Source organism: Amphiura filiformis, chromosome 7, assembly GCF_039555335.1.
Source record: "Amphiura filiformis chromosome 7, Afil_fr2py, whole genome shotgun sequence".
Classification (NCBI taxonomy): domain Eukaryota; kingdom Metazoa; phylum Echinodermata; class Ophiuroidea; order Amphilepidida; family Amphiuridae; genus Amphiura; species Amphiura filiformis.
In genome coordinates, this window is record NC_092634.1 from 70,317,339 (window position 1) to 70,343,649 (window position 26,311).

The 26,311-nt window shown below is 35.7% G+C and overlaps 1 protein-coding gene across 1 annotated transcript in view; it reads left to right on the forward strand.

The window, feature by feature from the left end:
* The window catches only part of LOC140157563 (sodium/myo-inositol cotransporter 2-like), a 39,716-nt gene extending 27,619 nt beyond the window's left edge, over positions 1-12,097 (forward strand). Inside the window, exons 14-15 of the mRNA XM_072180796.1 lie at positions 2,446-2,593; positions 9,117-12,097. Coding sequence (XP_072036897.1) covers positions 2,446-2,593; positions 9,117-9,310 — 342 coding nt within the window. The 3' untranslated portion in view covers positions 9,311-12,097. The remainder of the gene's footprint in view (positions 1-2,445; positions 2,594-9,116) is intronic.
* The last annotated feature ends 14,214 nt before the right edge of the window (positions 12,098-26,311 follow it).

The following is a 26,311-nucleotide window of genomic DNA, read 5'->3' on the forward strand; positions in this document are numbered from 1 at the left end:
ATTTAAATGTTTTCTGTAAAACATTTGTGTTTGCTGTGCAGTAAATTACCAACAAATGTTATTTAATGTTATGAAAACGTTTTATACCATTAATGTACCCTATATATAACCCGACATTTAAACGTTTTCTGACAACCTTTTATAACCTTTTGCGAATTATGTTGAAACGTTTTGTGTTTGTTGGGTATAGACTATATTTGACATAAATTTGAAGGTAGATTAAACACGGTGGATCAGTGGTTACGGCCTTGGACTCATAGTTTGGGAGCTTGCTCGACGTACGTGGGTTCGATTCCACGGTTCCACCATGTTGCCCCATTGGGCAAGGCACTTTGCCTCGCTTGCCTCACCCCACCCAGGTGCAATGGGAAGCTGTTAGGGGTAGTCACAGTCGTTGTACTGATGGACCCTGCGCCACTTGTAGGCTGCAAACGTGGTTCCGACATATTCTAATGACGGCGCAACAAATGTAAAGCGCTTTGAGGCTGTTTACGGCATAAAGCGCTATATAAATATCTACATTTATTTATTTACATAGGGAGGACATAATAGTCCTGGTTTTCTACGAAAAAGGAATTCATCTAAAACCACTAATCATCCGAATTATCCCCTGCTGATCTCCTATTGACAGAGCTGTCAACAGGGTGTGAAAAGTGTGCCGACAGGCTATACTTAGAGAATAAAGGTATTGTTTTTAGCCGCTGGAGTGCATCTCATATAACACGGGCGACATCATTATTTTAAGTAAAACAACGAGGCGAAGCCGAGTTGTTTTACGCCAAAAATATGAGACGATAGATGCACGACAGCGGCTAAAAACAATACCTTTATTCTCATTCTTAAACATTTCAATGAAAATAAATATATTAATCATAAGTATACCAAATTTTAACCAAATTAAATCCTATATTTTACAAGGCATTACCTAGGGCTTAGAATCGATCAGTCCTGTTGTTGCTATGCACATTCCGATTGGTTCAAATAGCGCGTACGAGTATCGCGTCGACACGCACGCGCAAGGTGTGTGATATCGTGTCATATCACACGGGCAAGAACCAATAAAATTGCAAGAACATTCTCAAGTGTTTAAGAAATAACATATTTCTATCGGTTGGTTTACCCACAGTGCTTTATCATAGGGGGTGATAGTGAAATTAGCTGGGGTAAATACCATACATTGGGCTTGAATCCTTTTTCGCGGCGAAATCCAATTATATACGTAGGCCCCCTACTTTTATTCTCACCAGAGTGAGGCGAATTTGGGAATATGGTTAACAAACAAGCGCGAACGGTCAACGCCAGGGTAGTCAGTTAGGCTGGTCATTGACCTATTTTCATTGACCTATTTTGATACAAAATGTAGGTAACAAAACAGCACACATATTGCTAACTATCATTGTTTAAGATCATAAATCAAAACGAAGATTTTGACATCATTTTTATCAAAATCGGAGCAAGTATAAATTTTGACCCTTTAGAGGTCAATGCTTGACCTTTGACCTTTTGGTAATAAATGAAGAACTGTACATCCTAGATAGGCAAAGCTATACATTTTCTGAATCATATACATTGGCAACACAATTTGATGAAGTTTGAAATTTGACGCCATGTTAAGTGTAATGACCTTGCTCCCACACATGGGACAATATTTTGTTTTGGGAACAACAAAATTTGTGTACTAGGGACTTACAAAGAAATAGGTTAGAAAAATACATCACTCCGGTGCATGGGAAGCCACCCTTCCAACTAGAATAAGTACATCTGCAAATACTTACATAACGAGTTCTTTGCAATGAATCTCTGATTGTGATACATTAATCTATTCATGCTTGTTGATCATTTGGTGGCGTAATTTGGCAAAATATCTCATAAACAAAATCGTTGATTCTCCCTTCAAAAGTGAAATTGTACATTGGAATATAAGCTTGGGTGTGTTCGTTCCTACGTGATAATACATTTAAAACAAATTATTTTCCTCATTAAGAATTCAAGACCTGCTTTAAATAAAACATTATTGTCATTCAAAAGTTCATTATATTTGAAATGATGCTCCACTTAGCCCAAAGTCAGCTTTTTTGACTTTGAACATAACTATAGGCGAAAATAAAGATCATAACGCCACTTCCACGAACGCTGAAAATAAAGGGTTTCAGAATAGAAGCGCAATGGACAATCTCAATTTTCATAGCTGATTTTGGTCGGAGATGAAGCACATAAAAGGTTTAGCAAATAAAGCATGAAATGATAGATCTTGTAACACAATAACTTCATCTAGATTTGACTTACCAATTGAAATGCCACAGGGAACAAGCTAACAAGTATTGCTGTATTGCTGAAATGGGAGTGCTCTCAATATTCATGATTATTAGTACAGGATTAATTATCTCAAGCAAGTAACATTTCAATCATATGTTATGATATGCACGTGTCATATTTTGAAACCAGGTAATTGGTACAACATATTCCACAAGGGGCTACACATCCTCATCAAAAGAGGAAATCCGAGAGGACAATCGTGATGATGCAGAAGAAATGACACCAATGAATGTGAAGGACGTCAAAGAGGTCATAGATGATATATCAGACACGCCAGGTAAAGTAATATCAATATTCAGTGGGCAAATACATCTTTTTATAAACTCTTTGAGTTGTTGAATGGGGGTAATTGAACTGCATTTATCATCCTAGCGTATGTGTAGGATATTAAGGTTAGCAACTATTTTGCACTGTTGCAATTTTGGTAGTTCACATCATCTTGCGAATGTTATTGAGCTTTGGCAAAAAATGCATTGATCATTTCTTTAAATAGGAGTGTGTAGAAGGGATAGGAGTGTGTAGAAGAATTCAAATATCAGTCCTGTGGTTCTTGAGTTATGAAAGAAGAAACCATAGCACTTTTGTAAAACGTATATAACTCATTAACAACAATAAATCAAGCAAGTTTTCAAAGTATATGATTTGTAGAATGAACTTTTGCAAAATATCAAAAGTGTTATTTTTCAATAATATTTTGATTTAGATAATGAAAATCGATTTTTTTGGTTGCTTCGACCAACAATACCTTGTATACCCTTAAGGTCGTGTCTTCCATAGGGAATGTATGGATTTCAACTGGAATACCCCATAGGAATGGTGTGTCATCATTTATTTCAAAGATCATGATTGAGTACGCACTAAATGATGTTTGAAAAATTACTTCAACTTCCACGGCAACTTCATATAATCGATTGGATTTCTTGCTCAAATTTACTTCAACGCGAACGTCTGATCGGTTACTGCACCAACAAATGCAACAATGTCTTGTCGCACTCGGGACATGTGTATCAATGGGCCATCAAAATCCTCCCTTTTGTTTGGTCAAGTGGGTTATTAGTCTCACTTCAAGACAAAAGACTACCGTAGCGTAGTAATGCGTAATAAATATTTATGCATAAGCAGTATACAGACTTTTTATTGTACGTAAAATATTGTATGTACAATATGTACGTTATTTAATCTATTGCCATTCTATTTCCAGTAATGTTTAAGTTCTAACGAATGTTTGATGACGTAAAATCGATAATATATTTCTACTAGATATTACATGTAACATATTATCGATTTTTCGTCATCAAACATTCGTTAGAACTTAAACATTACTGGAAATAGAATGGCAATAGATTAAATAACGCACATATTGTACATACAATATTGTACGTGCAATACTCGGAGTCTGTGGAGCGCTTTACTCGGAAACGCAAAATCAGAATCAACTGAATTAGGCTTTTTTCTAGAATATTCACTGAAACATACCATAAAAAGAGGAAGCTAAAAACGAAATACTCCTTTAATGTCTTAATTAATTTAAACCCCTCATAGAGCACCATATCAAAATTAATCTCCGTCTACCAAAGGGTTTGTGTACCACCCCATCAGATTTCCTTGCACTGTATTAAGGGAAGGGGTATGAACGTTTGGACAGTATTTATTTTGGGACATAAGACACATCAGACATATCGAATTGCATTCTGAATACGAAGAATGTCCTTCTGATATCAAATAATTTTGATTTTTGAAATTGCAATGTAATACACATTTTATGGCAAATCATTAAAATTGATATTTTGATATTTAACAGTACTCGAAGTAAACTTTATAAATCTGATGATTTATACTTAAAGTGTATGTAGGTGGGATGAAAAGCCAACGATCAATTGAAAAATTTGACCTTTCGATTTTTTTCCCAAAACACCAAAAAAAAAAAAAAAAAAAAAAGGGCTTTTGGGAAAAAAATTCCATATCTTCAATATGAAAGGTCAGAATTTTCAATTGATCGTCGGCTTTTCCTCCCAGCTACATACACTTTAAGAATATATCATTAGATTTATAAAATTTACTTCAAGGACTATTATATATCAAAAATTTGAAAAATATCAATTTTTTATAATTTGTCATAAAATTTGTATTATATCGTGATTTTCAAAAAATGAAAATTATTTGATATCAGATATACATGCTTCGTATTCAGAATGCAATTCGATAAGTCTGAGGTTTCAATTGATCGTCGGCTTTTCCTCCCAGCTACATACACTTTAAGAATATATCATTAGATTTATAAAATTTACTTCAAGGACTATTATATATATATCAAAAATTTGAAAAATATAAATTTTTTATAATTTGTCATAAAATTTGTATTATATCGTGATTTTCAAAAAATGAAAATTATTTGATATCAGATATACATGCTTCGTATTCAGAATGCAATTCGATAAGTCTGAGGTGCTCTCGTGTCCCCTAAAAATACTGTCGAAACGCTCAAAACGCTCATTCCAGATCCCTTAAAAACTCTACCACCAAATGACTTCTTTGCACTCACTTTCACGATACAAATATTGATTTGTGCTGCTCTTATGTAAATATTCCAAGTACTATTGATTTCAAACTTGGTATTCAGATAGAATAGTGATTTCCTTTCCTATTTAGCCAACAATGTGAAATATTTTTTAGCCGAAAATTGACTGTGTACAGATGTGATTTCCTTATCTAATGAGGGCGCACTCATATAATGACGTCAAAATAATAACGTAATACGGTATAATGATGGAGAATGTTGGTACCAATGGATAGAAAAGAACCATAGCTATCATAAGTTGGTATCAAAAGCAATTGAATCCTATGTTTAGTATAAAAAAGTAAGTAATATTACTTTATAATTTTTTGAAAAGAAAATTGACCAACTCGTATATTATGGCTCTAAGCAAATGTACATTGATTCGAATCAAACTGTATTTGGAACCGCTATAAGAATAGGTAAAGACGTATTCAATTATAGACTGTCCCACAGTCTCGGTTCGGTCCGGCCTGGATAATGGAACGATATACAATTACATAATAACATAATAGCCTACCAAAATATGCCATAGTCCTTCACCCCCCCGATTCTAAATACACAGCCCAAAACCAATTCCTCTCTCTACACAAATTAGCTCAAATTGATGCCACTACACTGATCACACCTCCTATATTGAACGCTAAAATTCAGTGACCGCTCCCCACGCCGAGACTGTTCCGAAGTGTTAGAGATTTCACTTCCAAATATTCGTTCAACGAAGCCCGGTGATTCTGATGTCAATTACGAAAGCCCCGCCCCAGTTTCAATTCAAATATGGTAGCACAAAGCTATGCCGCGGGATGTGACGCAAGATCGGATGGGATACTTGTCCCCGCACTTGTCATTGCTTGTCAACAACTGAGAGGTACTGAGCTCAAGTGGCACGCGTCTGATAGACCCATGGTACGCGCAATAATAAAAGGCAACCACTCGACTCGGACTTAGGCCTATTGTCCATATTGCGTATATTATCGCGTGCGGTTTGCAAATGTTTGCACATTATTTAGCTAGGGAAGCCTTTTCAAATATCCCGCGCTGCCAAGCTGCGTTGATTGGTCGGATACAATATCGTTGTTTTAGTCGCTTACACAAACGTTAATGTAGTGAAAACATGGACGTGGTATATAGAAAGATTGCGTGACTCCAAATCCGTAAAAGTGAACTCCCAGCATTTTGTGGGAACTGGAAGTCAAATTGCTTACAGACTGGGAGGGTCCATGTATTGGGTTGATTTTAATGCTATGTAATCTACATTACCAGTCGTTCTCCATGGACCCGAGGGAGGGTCTAATTAAATTATGGATAATTTGGTTATAGTCAACGGATCCGGGAGGACATTAATGAAATACTCAGACATTTATTACTTCCGGGATGCATATATGTAATTGATTGACTAGCATGTCTCAAAATGTGGTACTAAATTTCAATGTCCATTTAAATTATATATACCATCTTGCAGAATCAATGTTGAAACCGAAATCAGTAAAGATTTCGATCGTATATTGCCACAAAATCTGCTTTTCAGACACAGAAAACAAATTTAACGTAAAAAAATAATGAAAGCAGTCTGCCGCCTGGACAACCAATTCTTTAGAAATGCTTAGTCGCGCTAAAAGTCGATCGATACATGTAAAAATCAGCACAATTCAGAGATACACCTTTTTGCTATGAAATTAATTTTCTCGGTCAAATATAAAGCAATATTTTTTTTTTTTTTTTTTAATGTCAGTTAAAAACTTGGTGCTTTGATATACATTTTTTTTTAATCCTGGTGTTAAAATTAAGCATCAAATTGTGTCTTTTAGTGTGATATTTTGATTTTTATAGGCCTTGAATTCGCCTGCGAGCTTTTTACGGAATTCATGTTTTAGCGTCTCAAACTAACATAGTTTGCTAAAGAAAGATATTTCCCACCTCTGTAAAGCACATCGTGTGGGTCTATATGTTATAGTTTTGTCAGAATTTCCGTTTTGTTTTACCCTATTTCCATTGATGCTCCGAAAATGTCAAACTAAGTAAAAGTAGGCAATGGTGAGTACTTTTATCTCGAGAGCAACCAGCAGAAATAGTCGATATTTCCTTTGTTGTTATCCAGGTCAATTTTTCATTGAAAGCAAATTGCCCGACCAGCGATTAAATCCCCAATTGGGTGTTCTGGTTAAACATGATCAGTAGGAGCGCTATAGGTCTGGGAATTTCTTTGCTATATTGAAGTTCTGGCAACACTATAGCCATGCCGGTATTCCTATTAAACCCAGGGATATCGATCCACAATGCTAGTACTAGCCTTTAGATTTCACGTGTTGATTTAGAAATTTTTTCAGCCGACAGTGAAAGATGGTGAAATCAAAACGGAAATTCTGACAAAACTATGATATATAGCTCACGGTGATGTGCTTTAGAAAGTTGGGGAAAATCCTTCATTAGCGAACTAATTTACTTTGAAAAGCTAAAAGGTTGATCCAAGATAAAGCTCGCGGGCCGAGATGAAGAAAATAAAAATCGAATATCTTACACTAAATGACTGAATTTCAGGCCTAAGTTTAACACCAGGATTAAAAAAAAATCAGTATCAAGCATTATAGTTTTTCCAGCCATTTACTGAAAAAATGAAAATTATTGCTTTTCATTTGGCTGAGAAAAAAAATTTTACACTGAAAAGGTGTAACTCAAAATTCTGCTCATTTCAACACCAATTTCGATCGTTTGTATTGCCTCATTAAATGACTGAGTGAGCCTTGCAGAACAAAAGAATCGGTTGTGCAGGTAGCTGACTGAAAGCATACATGTAGTATGTTGGTATCGTTGTCGAGACTCAGACTTTTGTAAATATAATCAATGAAACCATTAGTATGGCTACCATTCGTGCTATATTTTTATATCGTATTGTAATATGATAGGAAATAGGGCTGTCAAATTGAATGTTGAAGGTCAAAAATAGAATTATATACTAGTACATTTTGAAAGCTAAAGTGACTGACAGGTTTTTTAAAATTTTTTATTTAAAACAAGAATTGTCTTTAAAAAGACAACGCAATGGATGAAGATCACATTTCATAATTTTACCTTGACAAGTCTTGGAATGCGAGTAATTTTGTGTGTGTAGCACATGCACAACTAACCGGGTGGGAAATATCGCTACCACCAATGACATATACTAGGTAATTCTCAAGAAGTGTCATGTTGAAAGCTAGATCTACATTAATTCATACTTATAACAAAGGGATCAATGGAAATCACATCCACCGAGTTTCGCAACAATCCAACAATCTATATTCAGACGACCTTAAGAATGTTTGTTGCCGGAGGGTATCATAAACAATTCATGACAATCCAAATATCTATTCGCCAGCAAAGTGTTAACATAAAGTTGGGTAACTGGATCACGCACCTTTGACATTGGTACTACATGCCATAGACTTTGTGTTGCGATCATTTCCATCGTGGTGCAGAACTCAAAAGCGTGATCCAGTTGACATATTGATAATCCGATTACATGTAACATTTCGCGGCGAATTATTAGTAACTTTTAACTTTGATATGACCATGATGGTTTTAATGCTGAACATTCTGAAAATCCAATCATATATACTTAGTCATTCTCAGATAACCTTTAACAATTTGGCGCAGAATTGTTAGTGATCGACAATATGACAATCTATACTTAATTCACCTCGGATGGCTTTGACCTGACCTTCAACATTTTAGCGCTTTATACACCCATCATGTCCATAACAATTTAACTTATACAACTTCCTGTCAACTCTCTAATTCATAACTCTAAACCTTTGTTTGCTTTTTTTTTGTCTTTTAGTACAGTACACTACATTTTTTTAAAAATTAAGTGGCTAAAACTGAAACAAGAAGAGTCTTAAAAAAAGACACAGTTCACGGATCAGGTGTGGGCCTATAGTAATAATATTACTGATTATGTTCTAACTTTCCATATCTAATCTACTATGCACTGATCTTACAATAAATTAGTGATTTGAGGCATAATGATATACCAACATCCTGACTCTGGCTTATATAATTCGTCAGCAAGGAACTCGTTGAAATACAGGTTGTCGCTGACCACTTCAATAAACCATTAAACAACAGCTCATAGACTTGCAGCTAAGAAGCGCACACCCTAAGCATTCCACTATTAACCCTCGCTGCTAGGATCAGCTCCCCGAATTTCGTACGGAAAATAATGACTTTAATACCGATTTGCTTATTTCTTGCTTTGTTATTATTATAGAAAAATCTCTACCTAAATGGAGGCAAGGAATCTATTGGTTCTGCGGTTATAACCCTGCTGAACGTCAGTCACTTCCCGACAGCGACGAGATGATCAGATCAATAGCAGAAAAACCGCGATGGAGAAAATTCGTTCTGATCAACATGATACTTGTAACAGGGGTGGCATTTTTCTTAATGGGATTGTATTGGTGAACATAAAGTCAACTTATACACTGTTAAAATGTGAGATAATTTTACCCACTACATGTATTTTTACACGATAGTTGGGTGACAAATTATTCAAGTGTTATCGTCAATGGAATTGTTTTTACCCAACAGTTTCGTTGTTAATAGTTAAACAAACAAATGTTGGGTAAAATGACCGTGCGTTTTAACAGTGTACTGTTTGTATTCGAAGTATACAAAGGAGAGGTTCCATGAAGTACGAATACTCATTGATACACATTAGTATAACGACACCAGAATGAACTAAACGTATTAACCACTAACAACAAAATGAGATACATGTAGTTTCCCAGCAAACACAAAAACGTTTTAAAAACGTTTTAAATAAGTTATATTTTGGCTTTTGGTTTAGGTAAAAACGTTTTAATAACATTAAAATGTCGGGTTATATAAAGGTCATGATAACGTTTTAAAACGTTTTGTATGGAAACACACTACAACAATATTTTTAAATGTTTTCGAAAAATGTTATTGTAAACTATTTTTGCAAACATTTTTGCCAAATATTGTGTCAATACTTAACAAACATTATGTTAAGATATTTGAACCCAGCAAACACAGAAATGTTCTTAAAATGTTTTTTTCAAAACCTTTTAATAACATTTAAATGTCGGGTTATATAAAGGTCATGGAAACGTGTTGAAAACGTTATTGAAAATATTTTGGGCAAACATTTTTCGCAAAATATTTTTTCAACTCCCAAAATAACATTCTGTTTAGAATGTTTTGTATCAAGTTTTAAAGAATGTTTTTGGAATGTTATTAAAACGTTTTTTATACCCTTTATATAACCCGACATTAAAACGTTTTCTGTAAAACATTTTTGTTTGCTGAGCAGTAGATTATCAAAAAATGTTTTTTAAGGTTATTAAAACGTTTTATACTGTTAATATACCCTTTATATAACCCGACATTTAAACGTTTCCTGACAACCTTTTATAACCTTTTGCGAATGCTGTCGAAAACGTTTTGTGTTTGCTGGGTTGCTCGCTCGCCAATATTTCACTCTGATTTTTTTTAAAGGTCAAAATGTTCTTGCACATTTGTAAACTTCATATTCTTACGAAAAATATTAAAATAGTACATTTGATACTCAATTTATGACAAATTATTTAATCAAAAATTCAAAGTAAGATATTTGGCAATTGTTTTACTAAATCAAATGTATTCGACATGGGACTTCTTTCTCTTTAGTATGTCATTTTAACACTCTTTCAAATCGGTGTGTTTCGGAAGATATCAACAAAAACTGTTGAATTAGTCTCAAACGTGGTATACCACAATTGAGACTAATTCGACAGTTTCTTAATAATTTCTTCCGAAATATACCGATTTGGAACGTCTAATTTCAGTACGTTAATAAAAAAAATGAAGATGCGATATCACCTGGTACCAAAATCTGCAATTTGATGGGGGTAAAGTGTTACCCATCTTTAACTCTCTTCACGCGGGTGTCGACTGCAGACGACATGTTTCAAACTTTTTTTAAATTAAATTTTCGTGACCATATTTGGAATCAGCATGAAAAATGCATTAAAATGAGTACAAACAAGCCTAGTATTGATTCAGTAGTTTTTAAGATAGCCCTTGATATTTTGAGAAAATATTTCAAAATTTCAACTTTTTCCGTTGAAGCGCATGGCTAGCACGCAGAGCATTAAAGAGTACAACAGTTGTGGGCAATTCCTTTCAAATGTTGTTTTGTTGAGTCGTACTGTAGATTCGAGTTAATACATTTGTGACGTGTCATGTCAAAAGGAGACACTTTTGGGCAGTTTCGTAAATGGAGAAATAGCCAAAAATCTGCCCAGGGGTGAGTTTTTCACAATCTGGGTTTGTTGCGAATTTGTGATGTTATTAATGTTAAAAATATTCTCTGATAGTTTCAGACCGGAATGTAACTGCCATCTTGTATTTTTTGAGACATTTTTCCAGGTAATTCCTACTCTTGACATAGTCAATAATATTTTTAAAGGCTGATATTTCAATATCCAATTTTATAATACCATAACTTACGAATTCAATATCTTCGCTTAGGAATGTCCGATTTCATTGGGGTAAACGGCATTGTAGAGCATTTAAAAATATCAAAATTGATAACCTGCCCAAAAGTGTCTCCTTTTGACATGACACGTCACATTTCACCTCTAGCTGACCTTTTTGGAATAGCGATCTTCTGTGTGGAGTGATGGTGGTGTGTTGGAATTGGGGTTCATTCATTCATTAACATTTGAATATATGAATACAAAACCCACCCAAGTCCATACTTTGGCCAAATTGAGTTAAGCATGTGAAATTGTTGCTATACATAGGCATGTTATATGTATGAAAGAACAACTCAAATTCAATTCATCCTCTGTGTCTATTGAGCATGTGAAAAATAGCATGTATGAAAGAATCACCCAATTCCATGATTTGAGTCTTGTAACACACTGATTGAAATTCAATATGTATAAAAGTCCACTTGTAACACATTCATTGCTGGAGAGTGACTTTTGAAAAAAAAATGGGTTTAATAAAGGAAAGTGTGTGGTGTATATTATATGGCAGAATGCTTATCAACGTTATACATACCTGTGTGCTTTATTTTGTATTATCTTACTTGTGGTAATCTCATTCCAACATTGTTGTCTTTGTATGATTCAAAAAACCACCCAAGTCCAGAATTTAAAATGAACCCCACGAAGTCCCTGAAATGCTAATCGTCATATCTAATACAGGTTAATCCACTCATTTGCACGTAAAACTTACCATATTGACAATGTAAATCTAACTGAAGGAATTAAAATGATACACAGGTTTTTCTCTCAAAATCACTTCCTATGGACTTGGGTGGGTTTTGTATTCATGTATTCATTTATTCAGAAATTATCACCACTCAATTAAATATACAAGAATAAATAGTATATGGAACAAAAATACTTCAGTGGAAAAAAAACCGTTACACATTATAGGTGACCAGCGCACATACACCATAAAAACAATGTAAAATACAAACAAATTATTTAGTTTATTCAAGTACATTACAATCAGAAAGAAAGGAAGAACAGTTTACCAACCAGGTGCATTCCCTTGCTTGGGTTGTGTGCCGGTCGGGATTTGTGTTTACTTGTTGTCTTGTTTAATTGTAACACTTTGTGTTGGTAAACTGTTCTTTCTTTCTTATTATTTAAATTATATTCAGTTTCCTCTTGCATCTTGTAACGAGCAATCGTTCCCCGTTGTGTTTCTTGTGCAGTGTGCGTAGCTACATTAAAATCGTGTAAAATTTGAATTTTGAAAAACATTGAGACCTTCCTCCTCAGCAAATGTGTATGAATATATTTTACAGAAAAGGTCACGTCGGTAGTACCCCGACCAGTAACTCTCTATATCGCGGAATCAAGCAGTGTTCTGCCCCTTTTGCCCTCAAGTCACAAGATCACTGGATTACCTTATTATAGTACCATTGGGTTTCCCGCCAAACAAAAAGAAATAATCACATAAAAGTAAAAGCGTATTATCTGCTCTATTAATTACTTGCCGATACTGCCCTTTCATAGTGCACTTACGTCCACGGCGAATTCACCGTGACCTTTCCAGCCATAAACCCGCTTATTGAAGATTAAACCGATGCAGTACTAAACCATTATATAGTAATCTATTGTCCAATGCAAATTTATTACCACCTGATAATATTGATCCAATGAGCGACCGAATTGTCCGCTACGGACGAGTAATCCAATCGATAATGACTCTATTGACATGTACGAATGCAGCCCCACTGACCGAGTTTTGGGATATTTTTCACTGGTTTGCAGCTGTTTGCTGTCATTTACTCATCAAGGCGGAGTACCGTTATTATTATAAGGACTATGCCAATTATTTAAAGATTGACATGTAGAGAATAAGCCATAATTGATTGACAGAAAGTACTAAATTTGTACCTATGATGGTTTTATGACGCCAATCTTCAAAATACGATCATAAAATGGCTGCCCGGTGAAGTAAAATGTGCATTGGAATAACACGGCGAGTTTGGATAGATGATAGGATTTCTTTTAATAAAATGTATGTTCCCCGTTATTAAAGCTTGTACCGGGTTGAAGATTCAGATATTTGGAAAAGAATAAGTAATTGAAACAGAGAGAAAGTACTAAAATCATAGCTTTTATACTTTTTGATATATGATACTAACTAGTTCATCCCCAATAGCTACGATACAGCGCTACCAGTAGGGTTCAATTGCCTATTGTGAGTGCCCCTGTGTTGTGTGCATACATGTAGTTAACAATAACTGCATGATGTACTTTGGGAGAACAATGATTACAAAATAAACGCCTAACAGATAAAAATGACTTGGCTGATTTGTTCTTTGTTCTTGTAGATGTAGCAGGGGTTTACATAAAGTATGAGTAAACACATAATTATATCACAAAGTATGAATAAACACATAATTATATCACAAAGTATGAGTAAACACATGATTATATCACAAAGTATGAGTAATCACATAATTATATCACAAAGTATGAGTAAACACATAATTATATCACAAAGTATGAGTAAACACATGATTATATCACAAAGTATGAGTAAACGCATAATTATATCACAAAGTATGAGTAAACACATAATTATATCACAAAGTATGAGTAAACACATGGTTATATCACAAAGTATGAGTAAACACGTAATTATATCACGAAGTATGAGTAAACATAATTATATCACAAAGTATGAGTAAACACATATCACAAAGTGTGAGTAAACAAATAATTGTATCACAAAATATGAGTAAACATAATTATATCACAAAGTATGAGTAACCACATAATTATATCACAAAGTATGAGTAAACACATAATTATATCAAAGTATAAATAAACAAATAATTATATCACGAAGTATGAGTAAACACATAATTATATCACGAAGTATGAGTAAACACATAATTATATCACAAAGTATGAGTAAACACAAGTATGAGTAAATGCATATAAATTATATCACAAAGTATGAGTAAACTCATAACTATATCACAAAGTATGAGAAGGTAGTATCTGTTGATGATTCGTTGAAAGATACCGCGTTGTTCCTGAGGGCAGATAAGTAGGCAATGTGAATATATATAGTTCTAGGATCTGTGGTTTACTCGAGAACGTATGTTTGTGCTGTACCTGATGGAAACTTGGGGGCAATCAGAGGCGTAGCAAGAGCTCCGGGGCCCATGGACAAGAAGCAGTGCGAGGCCCTTTTAGCATATCCTTTATCAGCCCTAAACCAGTTCCTCCACCCTGAATCTCATGAATCAGTAATCTACGGCACACATGCGTCAGAAAGTTGGAAAAAAAATCCATCATTAGCGAACTACCCAGCTAACACACTACGTTTTCACGACTTTCGCTGACGTTGGACTTAGGTTGTCATTGTAGTGACAACGTTATTTTCGTCGTTGATTTTTGGACGTTGATATAACGTCATTATGACGTTGTAATGACGTTGTTTCAACGTTGATGCAATGTTTGACTAGACCTGGTGACAACGTTTGAATAATACGTTCAGAACACGTTACACAAATACGAATCTGCAAAATAGTTTGGATGTTGACATCATGGAATGTAAATTCTTCCATTCCAAGGAGATGGTTGTCCAGCCAAAATTTCTCCATCGTGTCGTCAGACTCAAAGTAACGACTTCTATTCCTGAAGTTCTAAACTTTGAATTATTATACGATCTCCTTTTGGGATTGAGCATCATTGTTGCCGGATGTTAATATAATGTCATAATCACGTTGTCTCGACGTATAAAACACATGGTTAAAAAGTCGTTTAAATGTCATGAACTGACCCAGATACAACGTCATCAACGGACGTCGTTAGTATGCAAATTTATGACGTTGTTTCGACGTATAAATGCCATGGTCTGACCCCGATACAACGTAATCTACGGACGTCGTAATTACATTAATTTTAATTTTCGGACGTTAATGTAACGTCAGAGTGACGTTGTTTCGACGTTCACAACTTGACGTCGAAAAAACGTCATAATGACGTTATATTAACGTTCGGGAATAACACGAATACGAGTTCACAGATTTACGTACTTGCAACGTCCATATATTACGTTTATACAACTTTATATAACTTTAAGACGACGTTGTAACAACGAAAAATTGTTAGCTGGGTATATTACTTTGAAAAGGTAAAAGGTTGATCCAAAGAATGACTGAATTTCACGCCTAAGTTTAACACTAGGATTTGAAAAAAAATACAGTATCAAGCATTACAGTTTTTTCCTGACATTTACTGAAAAAATGAAAATTATTGCTTTGCATTTGGCCGAGAAAATTGATTTTACATTGAAAAGGTGTAACTCAAAATTATGCTCATTTCAACACCAAATTCGATCGTTTGTATTGCCTCATTAAATGACTGAGTGAGCCATGTACAACAATAGACCCATTGTTGATCATCGTTCAGAGTGATAATGGGTCTTCCCTCGCCATTGATATCAATAATTACAATTATTCCCTACGTCTCCATGACGTCATAATGGAGCGCACCGTCGCAAATTGACGCTAAATTGGAAATTCTGGCTACGTACATAAGAATAATCCGAAAATGATTTTAGTGTCCATTCTGTAGAAACTTATTTTAGGCTTCACACTTATGTCTGACGGTCGGCTTCGCCATGGGATAAGGCCCAATGATTGCAAAGGATGAATCTACGATAAGTTAAAGTCATTTGTAGGGTAGGGGTTCGTAGTGTGAGAGTTATAGTGTTGGGGCGGGACAAATTGACGTCAGCTTTTTCAGGACAAGGACATAAATCTCTTGCTGACTTACTAGACGCTGTAATCAATACGTGTCCTGTTATACTGCTGTAGTGTCTATTTACGTCAGGCTTATGATAAATTAGCAGGGCATTGATACATAAACTATACTGCGCCAAGAAAGTATCCTTACACTTGGAAAAATAATCACAATTTCAAAGCTGAACCATATTGGGGTAAATTTGTTTTTGTAATAGATGCACTATTTAATCCTGCACATTATGACACCACATTGAATCCAATGTGACTTCAAGAAGTAAAGTTACAAGCGATTGAATAGACGAAGGTCCAGTTTTAAAAGTGACAAACTGGCCTATACAAGGCGCAAAAAGATTCTAACAGGCGAAACAAAGAGACAACACAGTTTCTTCAACGAAGCGTTATTTAAAGCAGTTTTTATTTCGGTTTTTGCTTCTCTGTAATTTTCAGAACTTTCATTTTATTTGTCAGTTCTTTTGTTTCAGTTTTCTTTTGTTCCTTTTGTTTTAAATTACAGCCAAACGCATAAATTAGCCATTCACGACTCTCAAACCAGATGTCTAGTCTGGAGTTTTGAATAGGCCAGTTTGTCACTTTTAAAACTGGACCTTCGTCTAATCAAATGCTTGTAACTTTGCTTCTTGAAGTCACATTGGATTCAATGTGGTGTCATAATGTGCAGGATTAAATAGTGCATCTATTACAAATTTAGCCCAATATGGTTCAGCTTTGAAATTGTGATTATTTTTCCAAGTGTAAGGATACTTTCTTGGCGCAGTATACTTGGGTTATATACATGGATTTGTCATGAAAAGGTTGATTTATTCATACATTCACTAACACGTGTTTGGGATTAATAGCAGCAATCTGGAAGGAATGACTAAAACTCTGTTTGAGATTTTTAAGAAAACGGACACATCCCGAGACACGTCTCTGTCTTCATTTGCATGTCACAGTATAGCTGCTAAAGATCCTTTACGAACAAGTGCTGCTTAAAACCTGTAATCGAAGGTCATGCACTGAACTCAAGTGAATGTAGAGTATGGAGGGAGCGAATAACGTTACAAACAATTACAAACCATTACCTGCAATAATGGGCGTGTTGTTAAAGACTGGTGAGATATTAGTTGGCTACGATTGTAAGTTCTCTGTCAAAACAACAAGAAAATATTAGACTGCTTACCAATGCATAGGTTGACAATCACAATAACATAATTGATTGCACAACATAAAATGTGCTCCTGAATTCACAATACAAAAATGATGGTAATTTAAGTTTAACACTCGGCATCTTCGTTCATTTTATCCATATGTTTAAAACCATTAAATTTGCAATACTTGATTAGAATTTTTTTCTGAGAACATCAACCGTATACGTTCGGTGCATTGAGAGTGGTTACAGTCCATTCTTTCAAAGCGGACACATTTCATTTCATGACGTCAACCTTTTCTAGGTCAAATCTGTCTCGTTCGAAGGACCTCACCGCTTATAGTTGGTTCTTTGCGGAATATCAATTTTAAATGTCTTATTTTCTCAAAAAGGAGTCACTTTTTATTGGCCTCATAATATTAGCTTGCCAAGGATATGATATTGTCCGAGCAATATATATGGAATTAGCGTTTTGAGCGTTTCGACAGTATTTTTTATGGGATATGAGAGCACCTCAGACGTATCGAATTGCATTCTGAATGCGAAGCATGTCTTTCTGATATCAAATAATTTTCATTTTTGAAAATCACGATATAATACAAATTTTATGACAAATTATAAAAATTTGATATTTTCAAATTTTGATATATAACAGTCCTCGAAGTAAATTTTATAAATCTAATGATATATTCTTAAGACCTAATTTATTTTGGTGTTTTGGGAAAAAAATCCATATCTTCAATACGAAAGGTCAAAATTTTCAATTGATCGTCGGCTTTTCATCCCACCTACATACACGTTAAGTATAAATCATCAGATTTATAAAGTTTACTTCGAGTACTGTTAAATATAAAAAATATCAATTTTTAATGATTTGTCATAAAATGTGTATTACATTGCGAATTTCAAAAAATCAAAATTATTTGATATCAGAAGGACATTCTTCGTATTCAGAATGGAATTCGATATGTCTGATGTGCTCTAATGTTCCACAATAAATAATGCCAAACGTTCATACCCCTTCCCTTAAGCCAGTCGTGAGCAATTTCTTAAACTTCAGCAATGAATATGACTGTTTCCTTTATGGTGATGAGATGCTCGTCGTGTAACCGGGTTTCATTCAATCGGAAAACCCCCGAAAATTGGGCAACGAGAGCTTGCGAACATGAGCTGAATTTGTGAGTAACAGAATAGACACCAATATGATAACAAAGGTGTAATATTCCTAAGCTGGGGGGTATGGTTGACCGCAATAGATGAGAGATTATAACGTGCAATTTATACGTAAGTGTCTGATACCCAGAGGAATTATGCCAACCAACGCACTGCAGAGTTTATTGTTCTATTGTGTCTGATTAGAGCGCTGACATATTGGAAAATGTTGCTAATCAATATTCATGAGAGTGTATATTCAAAGTCCAGTTTTCGAAATTGGGTGACTTTTTTACTGACTGAGTTAATGTTCAGCCAATCAGAACAGACGTACTATGAGGTTGTCGCCAGATGGTTTGTTTAATGACCTAGGAACATAAACTGGCTGGGGCCGAGACCAATAGTACAGCACCGAAAGTTTTTTTCATGGAATGTTAGCTCATTAATGTACGTTGAATAAGTTCATCAGGTTTGTTCATTAAATGATACGATCAGATGGCCATATCAGTCATACCTGATAAAATATTCCGATGTGAAGGACGAAATATTGTAGTGAGTAAAAATTCACTTGGTTTTTCGTCTCATTAATGTACATTACATTCTTATAAAAATCAGAATTTTGAAATCAGAAACTTGAGGACACCCTCCTCAGCAAATTTAATACTAATCAAAATAGAGATATCATGATTATTCAGATGAAAACAAAGCAGTCCGAATTAGGAGTCATTAATCATGTTAATGAATCGGTAATTAATATTTAATGTCTTCTAAAACGAAGGTGTAAGTAATCAGCCTGGCTCACCGAAATAGATTTTACCACTCTATTTTTTATTTACATCTATTCGAAACCCGTTCCCGGGGATTTCTCCCTGGTTGAATGTATACGGGGATGTGCCACGGTGTTTGGGGTACCTTTTCAGCGATTTTGGTATAATTTGGTTGACCTCAAGTTCGGTAGTGACGTCAATGCTTTTTCGCTGTTGCATGGCAAAAGTGCCCTTAAAAGCGTCCAATTAGGGTAAATGTGGGTGATTTTGGGGTGATTTTTGTTGAAAATTGGTATACTGATGGGTAGCAATCTGATAACCCAGATGAAGCTCGCATCAACATCACCACTATCATCTGCTCCTGAAATTCGGCTTTCAACAACATGCTCAATGGAAAAGATAGCCGTCAAGGTCAAATATGTCAGGAAGCTTCGCAGGAATTTTCAAGCAGATAAAGCTACTGGTCCTGATGAAATCACTGCAAGAGTCTTGAAGGAGTGTAATGCAGAACTTGCCAGACCACTCAGTCTGCTGTTTGAGCTTTGCTTCTCCAAGGAAGTTTTCCCAGGTCTATGGAAGACTGTCATCCCTGTTCACAAGAGATATTCGAAGTCTAATCCATATATGTACCACCCATCTCTCTGCTCTACATCATTAGCAAGGTCGCTGAGGCTGTTGTACAGAACCAACTTCAGAAGTTCCTCCTTGGAAACCAACAAATATCAGATAGACAGTTTGGATTTAGGCCACACCACAGCACAGCTGAAACCATCACCATTCTGACCCAAGAGTGGTCCAACTCCCTGGAAAAAGGCAACGAAGTGCGCCGGATTGCCCTGGACATTAAAGGAGCATTTGATAAGGTCTGACATAATGGCCTTTATACTTTGCTCAAAACTCATAGCAAAAGGACTATCCGGCAAAGCTGCTCACCTGGATTAGGAGCTACCTGACAGATCGTTCCATCAAATTTAGCCAGTCATCAAGTACTACTTCCATCAATGTGTCAGAGTCAATGTTGGGCCTACTTTTGTTGTTCTCCGACTTCATTGATGACCTGGGTGATGAGTGTGAAAACCATCTTTACCTCTACGCAAATGATTCCACCTTGTTCTGTGCGATTACATCTAGAGACAACCCTGACACCGTTACTGCTAGCCTGAACAGAGACCTGGAGAAAATGAGAATCTGGGCAGTCCTTCGAGCAATCAAAATGTAAGGCAATGATAGTGTCAAGAAAAAGGAATTAAACCAAGCTAGATCTTCAGTTTGGCACCACCAAACTGGCTGAAAAGGAGGAGCTGAAGATCCTGGGAGTCACAATCAATCGCAAAAGCATATTTCTAACGTCTCATCCGGAGCAGGACAGAAGCTGGACGCTCTGAGGAGAGTTGGAAATAAACTTGATGACGTCACGTGGCTGCAGCGACAGTCCTCTACAAAATGCACACCAATTTGTGCCCACCAGATCTGAAGGCACTGCTACCAAAGCCATATATAGTCAGAAGAGCTACCCGCTCCAGCTTGTCCATGACTTGCCATACTCTCACAGTACCAGATTCTAGAACCATATCTACTGGCAGGACCTTTATTCACACTGTAATTCACGTTTGGAATAGCCTACCAGATGAAGTACTCGGGGACATATCTGACAACAGCGCACCATCCTTTAAGAGCAGAGTGCATAAGCATCTTATTTTATCTGATGCTTTATACCATTTCACTCTTGTTGTCCCTAAGCTGCTGTTGACCACTGATGTGCCAATATGGTTGTCTTTTATAGTGCCTAGGTGCCTATATGTGATGCGATCAAGCAAAATCAGTCGGAACTCGGAAATATTGATTTTGATATATATTAAGAAGTAAAAGTATCACAGACAGCTATACAGTGCTCGATACCAATAAATGGTAGAGCTATTTAAAAAATATAGACACAGATATTAATACATTTCACAACACTGTGTTTCACGCCAAAGCGATCATCAGGTGAATAAATTAAAATTGAAAAACACGATGATCAAAGGCCTTTCCAAAAACTCCGTAACCTAGCAACGCGTGCACGCGGTGTCGAAAAACACACCTGGCGCGAGTGTGACGCACAACGGTTGGTGGTGACATAGGTTATGGAGAAAATGAATAGGCCTAAACATACCATATAAAACATTACTTTTTCTTAACACGGCTATGACGACATTTGCTTATCAGCTCACTTCTTTTGTTGAGCGAGATTCTTGGATTACTCATTTTTGAGTTTAAGATTGCCATTTTTCTTCTAAACAAAGGTTACAAATTCCTGATTTTCTCATTTTGGTGTTGGATTTTTGAACTATATCCCAACTGATGTTGAACTTTTCATCTTTGTGTTTAAGCCCCCAAACATATTTCGATAGTTCTGTCTCCTTTTTGTATTTTTCTAGCCGAAAAGACTTAGTGTGGTTGTTGTACCTTTCCTTAAATGTACCGACCGCCTGCTAATCCAATATATTGCTTTGATTCATTGTCTGAGTTTACTGTGGCTTTGTAAACTATAGCTTGAGATAAGCACTTTCCACTGAGAGGACAGCTGTCCTTTTTTCTACAATTACACTCTTTTTCGGGTGGCTTATCGGCGCTACGTCTGATTTGTGCGTTGTGGGATTTCATAATCGCGCCTATATTTCTCATGCAACTATAACTTACTTTCACGCTGTTCTTGTTGAATATTTTAAACAGCTTGCTCCCTCTTGGAAAATGCTTATTAATTAGGCGAATAAAAGTACCTCCTACGTTTGTTTTAACGTTCTTACTAAATGGCGGATTAAACCATATATAACCTTTCTTTTTCTGCTTTTATTCTTCTTTTTGCTATTATCTTGTTTCGTCGAATTGATATTCTCCTTTTCACTGTACTGGATTTTTTCAGAATAGCCACATGAACTTAACGCTTCGTTGTACGTTTCGGCTGCTTGGTCGAAAATCTCTTTGCTTGAGGACAAAGTAGAAATTCTCTTACTGATTGCTGCAGGTATATTTCTAATAATTGTTGGTGGATGGTTAGAGCTGGTGTTGATATATACAGGTGGATTGTTCGGCTTACTGTACGGCTTGTAGCTTCCGTTGATAAGATTCAGATTAACATCTAGAAAATTAACTGATTTAAGGTTCGTTTCAACTGATATTCGCAAGCCGTATGATTTGAAAATTTCTGTGATTTTCTTTCGCATTCTGTCTGCGTCACTTCCGGAACATTTTCTTAGAACAGCTAACCCATCATCGCGGTATAGTCCCACGCTTTCCGCTCCAAGGTTTGTTTCAAGGTCATAAAGTATGAACAAACCTACTAATTCGCAGATTTCAGCGCCATCGTAAGCACCCATTGCTACGTCAAACGCGTTATCGTTACCATTTTTGATCCACGCTCTGCCAAAATCGTCGAACAGGAGAGTCTTTCTTGCATGCATGATTGTGTTCTGTTCCAAGTCTGAAATACTTACAAACCGCTTGGCCCAGTTTAAGGCATCCATTAACAGTTTTTCTGAAATAGACGGGTAAAATTCTACTACGTCGAAGACGAGAAATGTTAGTTCCGTTTTTCTGTTTAAGCTGTTGAACCATTCTAGAACTGCAGATGTGTTCCGCCATTGTTTTACGTTCGATTTTGTCCTTATTTCTGCATTGATACGGTCTAACATTATTTTGCTAGCCTTTCCCAGTTCGCTTTTCGTTGGATTTATTAATCTGCATTTTGGATTCGTCTCAAAGTTATCTTTGTGGTCCTTTAAAGTAACGAAAGCCTCCTTATGCGTAGTTTTGTCTATTCTTTCTGTGAGGTTTAACTTCCCGGCAATACTACAAAATTCCTGATCAATTTCCGTTACTGTTTTGTCCTTCGCTAGTTTGTACGTTTGAGTTATGTTTTCCGTTAACAGTTTGCTATATTCAGTATTGTCCATTTTATAAATGTTTCTTGATTTATCAGCTTGCACGGAGATCTTATCAGATGAGTTTATTTTCCTAACATTTTCCTTCAGCTTGGTTTGAAATTGGTCACTTACTTGTCTAAATTCGATATTTTCCACCATTTTAAACATATCTTCCTCGAACTCTGACATGTCTTCTATTTGCGGCGGTGTCCGTTTTGATCTAAATCCAAAATGTCCATACTGATTAGGTTCTATGTCTTCGTCGTCGCTTTGTGATGTCTCTCCATTGTTGTCCTGGTTTAAAAAGAAGAATGCCTTCCAGCGCATTCGTTTTATAACGCTTTCCACTTTCTCCAGAAGTTGCTTGATATAGTCTTTACTCGTCGCCATGGGTATGTTTTTGTTGGAATAGTTCATCGTGAAGGTTTCCATTTCTGTTGTGTATGATAATCTGCTGCCGATGAAAAAAGTGCTCAACCGGAAGGGAGCTTAATATTAAGAAGTAAAAGTATCACAGACAGCTATACAGTGCTCGATACCAATAAATGGTAGAGCTATTTAAAAAAATATATTGATATATATATAGCCAAACAAAAGAAATATTTCCTTTTGTTTCCTCTTGTTTTGGAAACTCTCATATCTTTAATAGACCCGGTTGTTCAATTTCAATGGGGTTTTCTGCAAAATCCAGCTTTGTAAATGCTTTTTATTATCCTAAAACTGAAAATTTATTATTGCCGAGTTCTGACTGATTTTGCCTGATCGCATCACATAAGTTCTTGACCTGTGTCACTCCTCATGGGCTATTGTTCACTCTAGCATTTTATATAAAAAAATTTTAAAAAAAAGCAAAAACAGCAAAAAGTATGTATCGAAGACCACCCCCCGGATTTTAATATCTTGCTTAATTAAAAGATTGAAATAAGCCTCTGGTAATTGAAGTCATCGTTAATAAAAATGTATAAAAACTGTGCGTTTTAGTCTTTATCTGGCTAGTGTTTCAAAGAACACTTGTGTTACTGTAATTACATTGTGTAATTCAAAGATTAAACACGATCATTCCTTTCAAAGATGCACGTTTTATCTGTCGAGTGTTTCAAATGAACTCCGTGTTACTTTAATCAAATTGTGTCATTCAAAGGTGAAACACGAGCGCCGATTAATATTGAGTGATATATCTCTATTTGGAAAAGCCTATGTGCAAATTTGGTGAGATGTTAAGGTTCTAGTTTCTTTTGTTACTTGTGTTTGGAACTTTTTATTGTGTTTGTCTATGTCAAAAAGTGACGAGTCTTTGGAAATAGTAACGTTGAGGGCGCTATGGCCTGCAAGGTATGCGATATGCAATTATGTATTCACTAAGGAAACAAATACATGTGTTATACCTTATTCATACACTCTTAGATAACGAGCACCAATCAGAGCAAACGTTAGAAATATGCGACCATGCATTGATTGCGTTCTACGCGCAGTGCTTTCGGATGCGTTAATTTTTCTTGTGGGTTGATGCATTTATATTTGCTTGTATTTCCAACACTTTTAGTGACAATTTTGTTATAAAGTAGCCAAAATCGTGGAATTTTTTTCTCGTGTATGATATAGGTTAATAAATGCGTATCACACGAGAAATTGTAGAAAGTAATGCACTTGTTCTGAGATGTTGATGCGTCAAGGCAATGCACTTAGACGCATCGGGGCTCGTGCATTAGACACATCAACATCTCAGTACGCGTGCATTATTTTCTACAATTTCATTGCCAAACAAGCATACAAGTGACACGATGATAAATCAAATATACCACGTAAAAGCAATGAAAATTACCCAAAACCAATCAAGGAAACCGGGGACAATACATGAATATTTGAATTAAGATCCACCAGTCATCCAATTCGCCGTAGAAGTAATGATGTAACTGTAAGGCTACCATAGCAATAGGTTAAACCATTTTTTGCAGTGCGATATATTCACAAATGGTTTTAACCTATTGCTATGGTAGTTAATCCTGTTACATCATTACTTCTACGGCGAATTGTATTTGCTGTTCACTGAAAAAACTCTACTCAATATCAATATTTTCATTCATTTCTTTTGACATCTATAGTATTGGGTTATTCCATTTAAATTCCACACTACCCCTGTGGAAGATTTTGGAAATATCTGCCACAGGGGAAGTATGAATTTCAAACGGAATGAGCGCATTAGGTACCTTCATTTGAATTTCATACACCTTCTGAGAAAGATTCAACCTGAATCTTCCCCTGAAGGAGAGTGAGTTTAAAATGGAACTGCTAATGTGCTCATTCCATTTGAAATTCATACTCCCACTGTGGAAGATATTTCCAAAATCTTCCACAGGGATAGTGTGGAATTAAAATGGAATAGCCCATTGTGCATGCTAGATTAAACAGCGAGAGAGGTGCTATCTAACAAATTGAATTCTTAGTCCTTGGGTTTTCTTAATTTCTCAAATTTCGAAACACAAACTACGTTAACATATAATGGCGTAGTCAGGGTAGCCGGAGCGAGGGGGGGGGGCTGTCCCACAAAAATAGCAGGGATAAAATGGGGACGGCAAAAAGTAAAATGGCCTTAAAATGACCAAAAATGGGACAAAAAGTTCACGCTACTGTTTACATATTTTGTTTTGATGTATTATTGACAAATGTATTTATCCGTAAACGCTTGTATAGCAAAATAAGTCACTTTAATCTATCCAGAATCGAGTATGTCATGCCTCATGTAAACATAATATGTAATACTGTTTATTAAATACTCATTGGAATGTAATTTTTCGATATCGAATTCTTACCTTAAGATTTAATCTTTCTCCTCCGAGTACGCATATATTTACATCGAAACAGTCTTCACGAGATAAGATTTTTTCTTAAATTTTATTCTTGACAATTTCACGGTTTGCATCACTCCAGCTCATGTTACTAGTTTATTCTTGAGATTTGAATGACAAACATCTTTAGCACTTTGTAACAGCTTCTATAAGAAAATGAGATTATTTTGATGTACGCATTTTTGAGGAAATGAATATTACACTGTAAGGCTTCTGATAAACAAGACAATAATACGCACTAACAAAAGTTGTTTTTGTAATATTTGGCATATTTCTTATACATACTTTAGGTCTTTGCAACTTGGAGGTATGCATTAATCGAGAACCTTGAACCGCAACGCTAACGTATAGCATAACA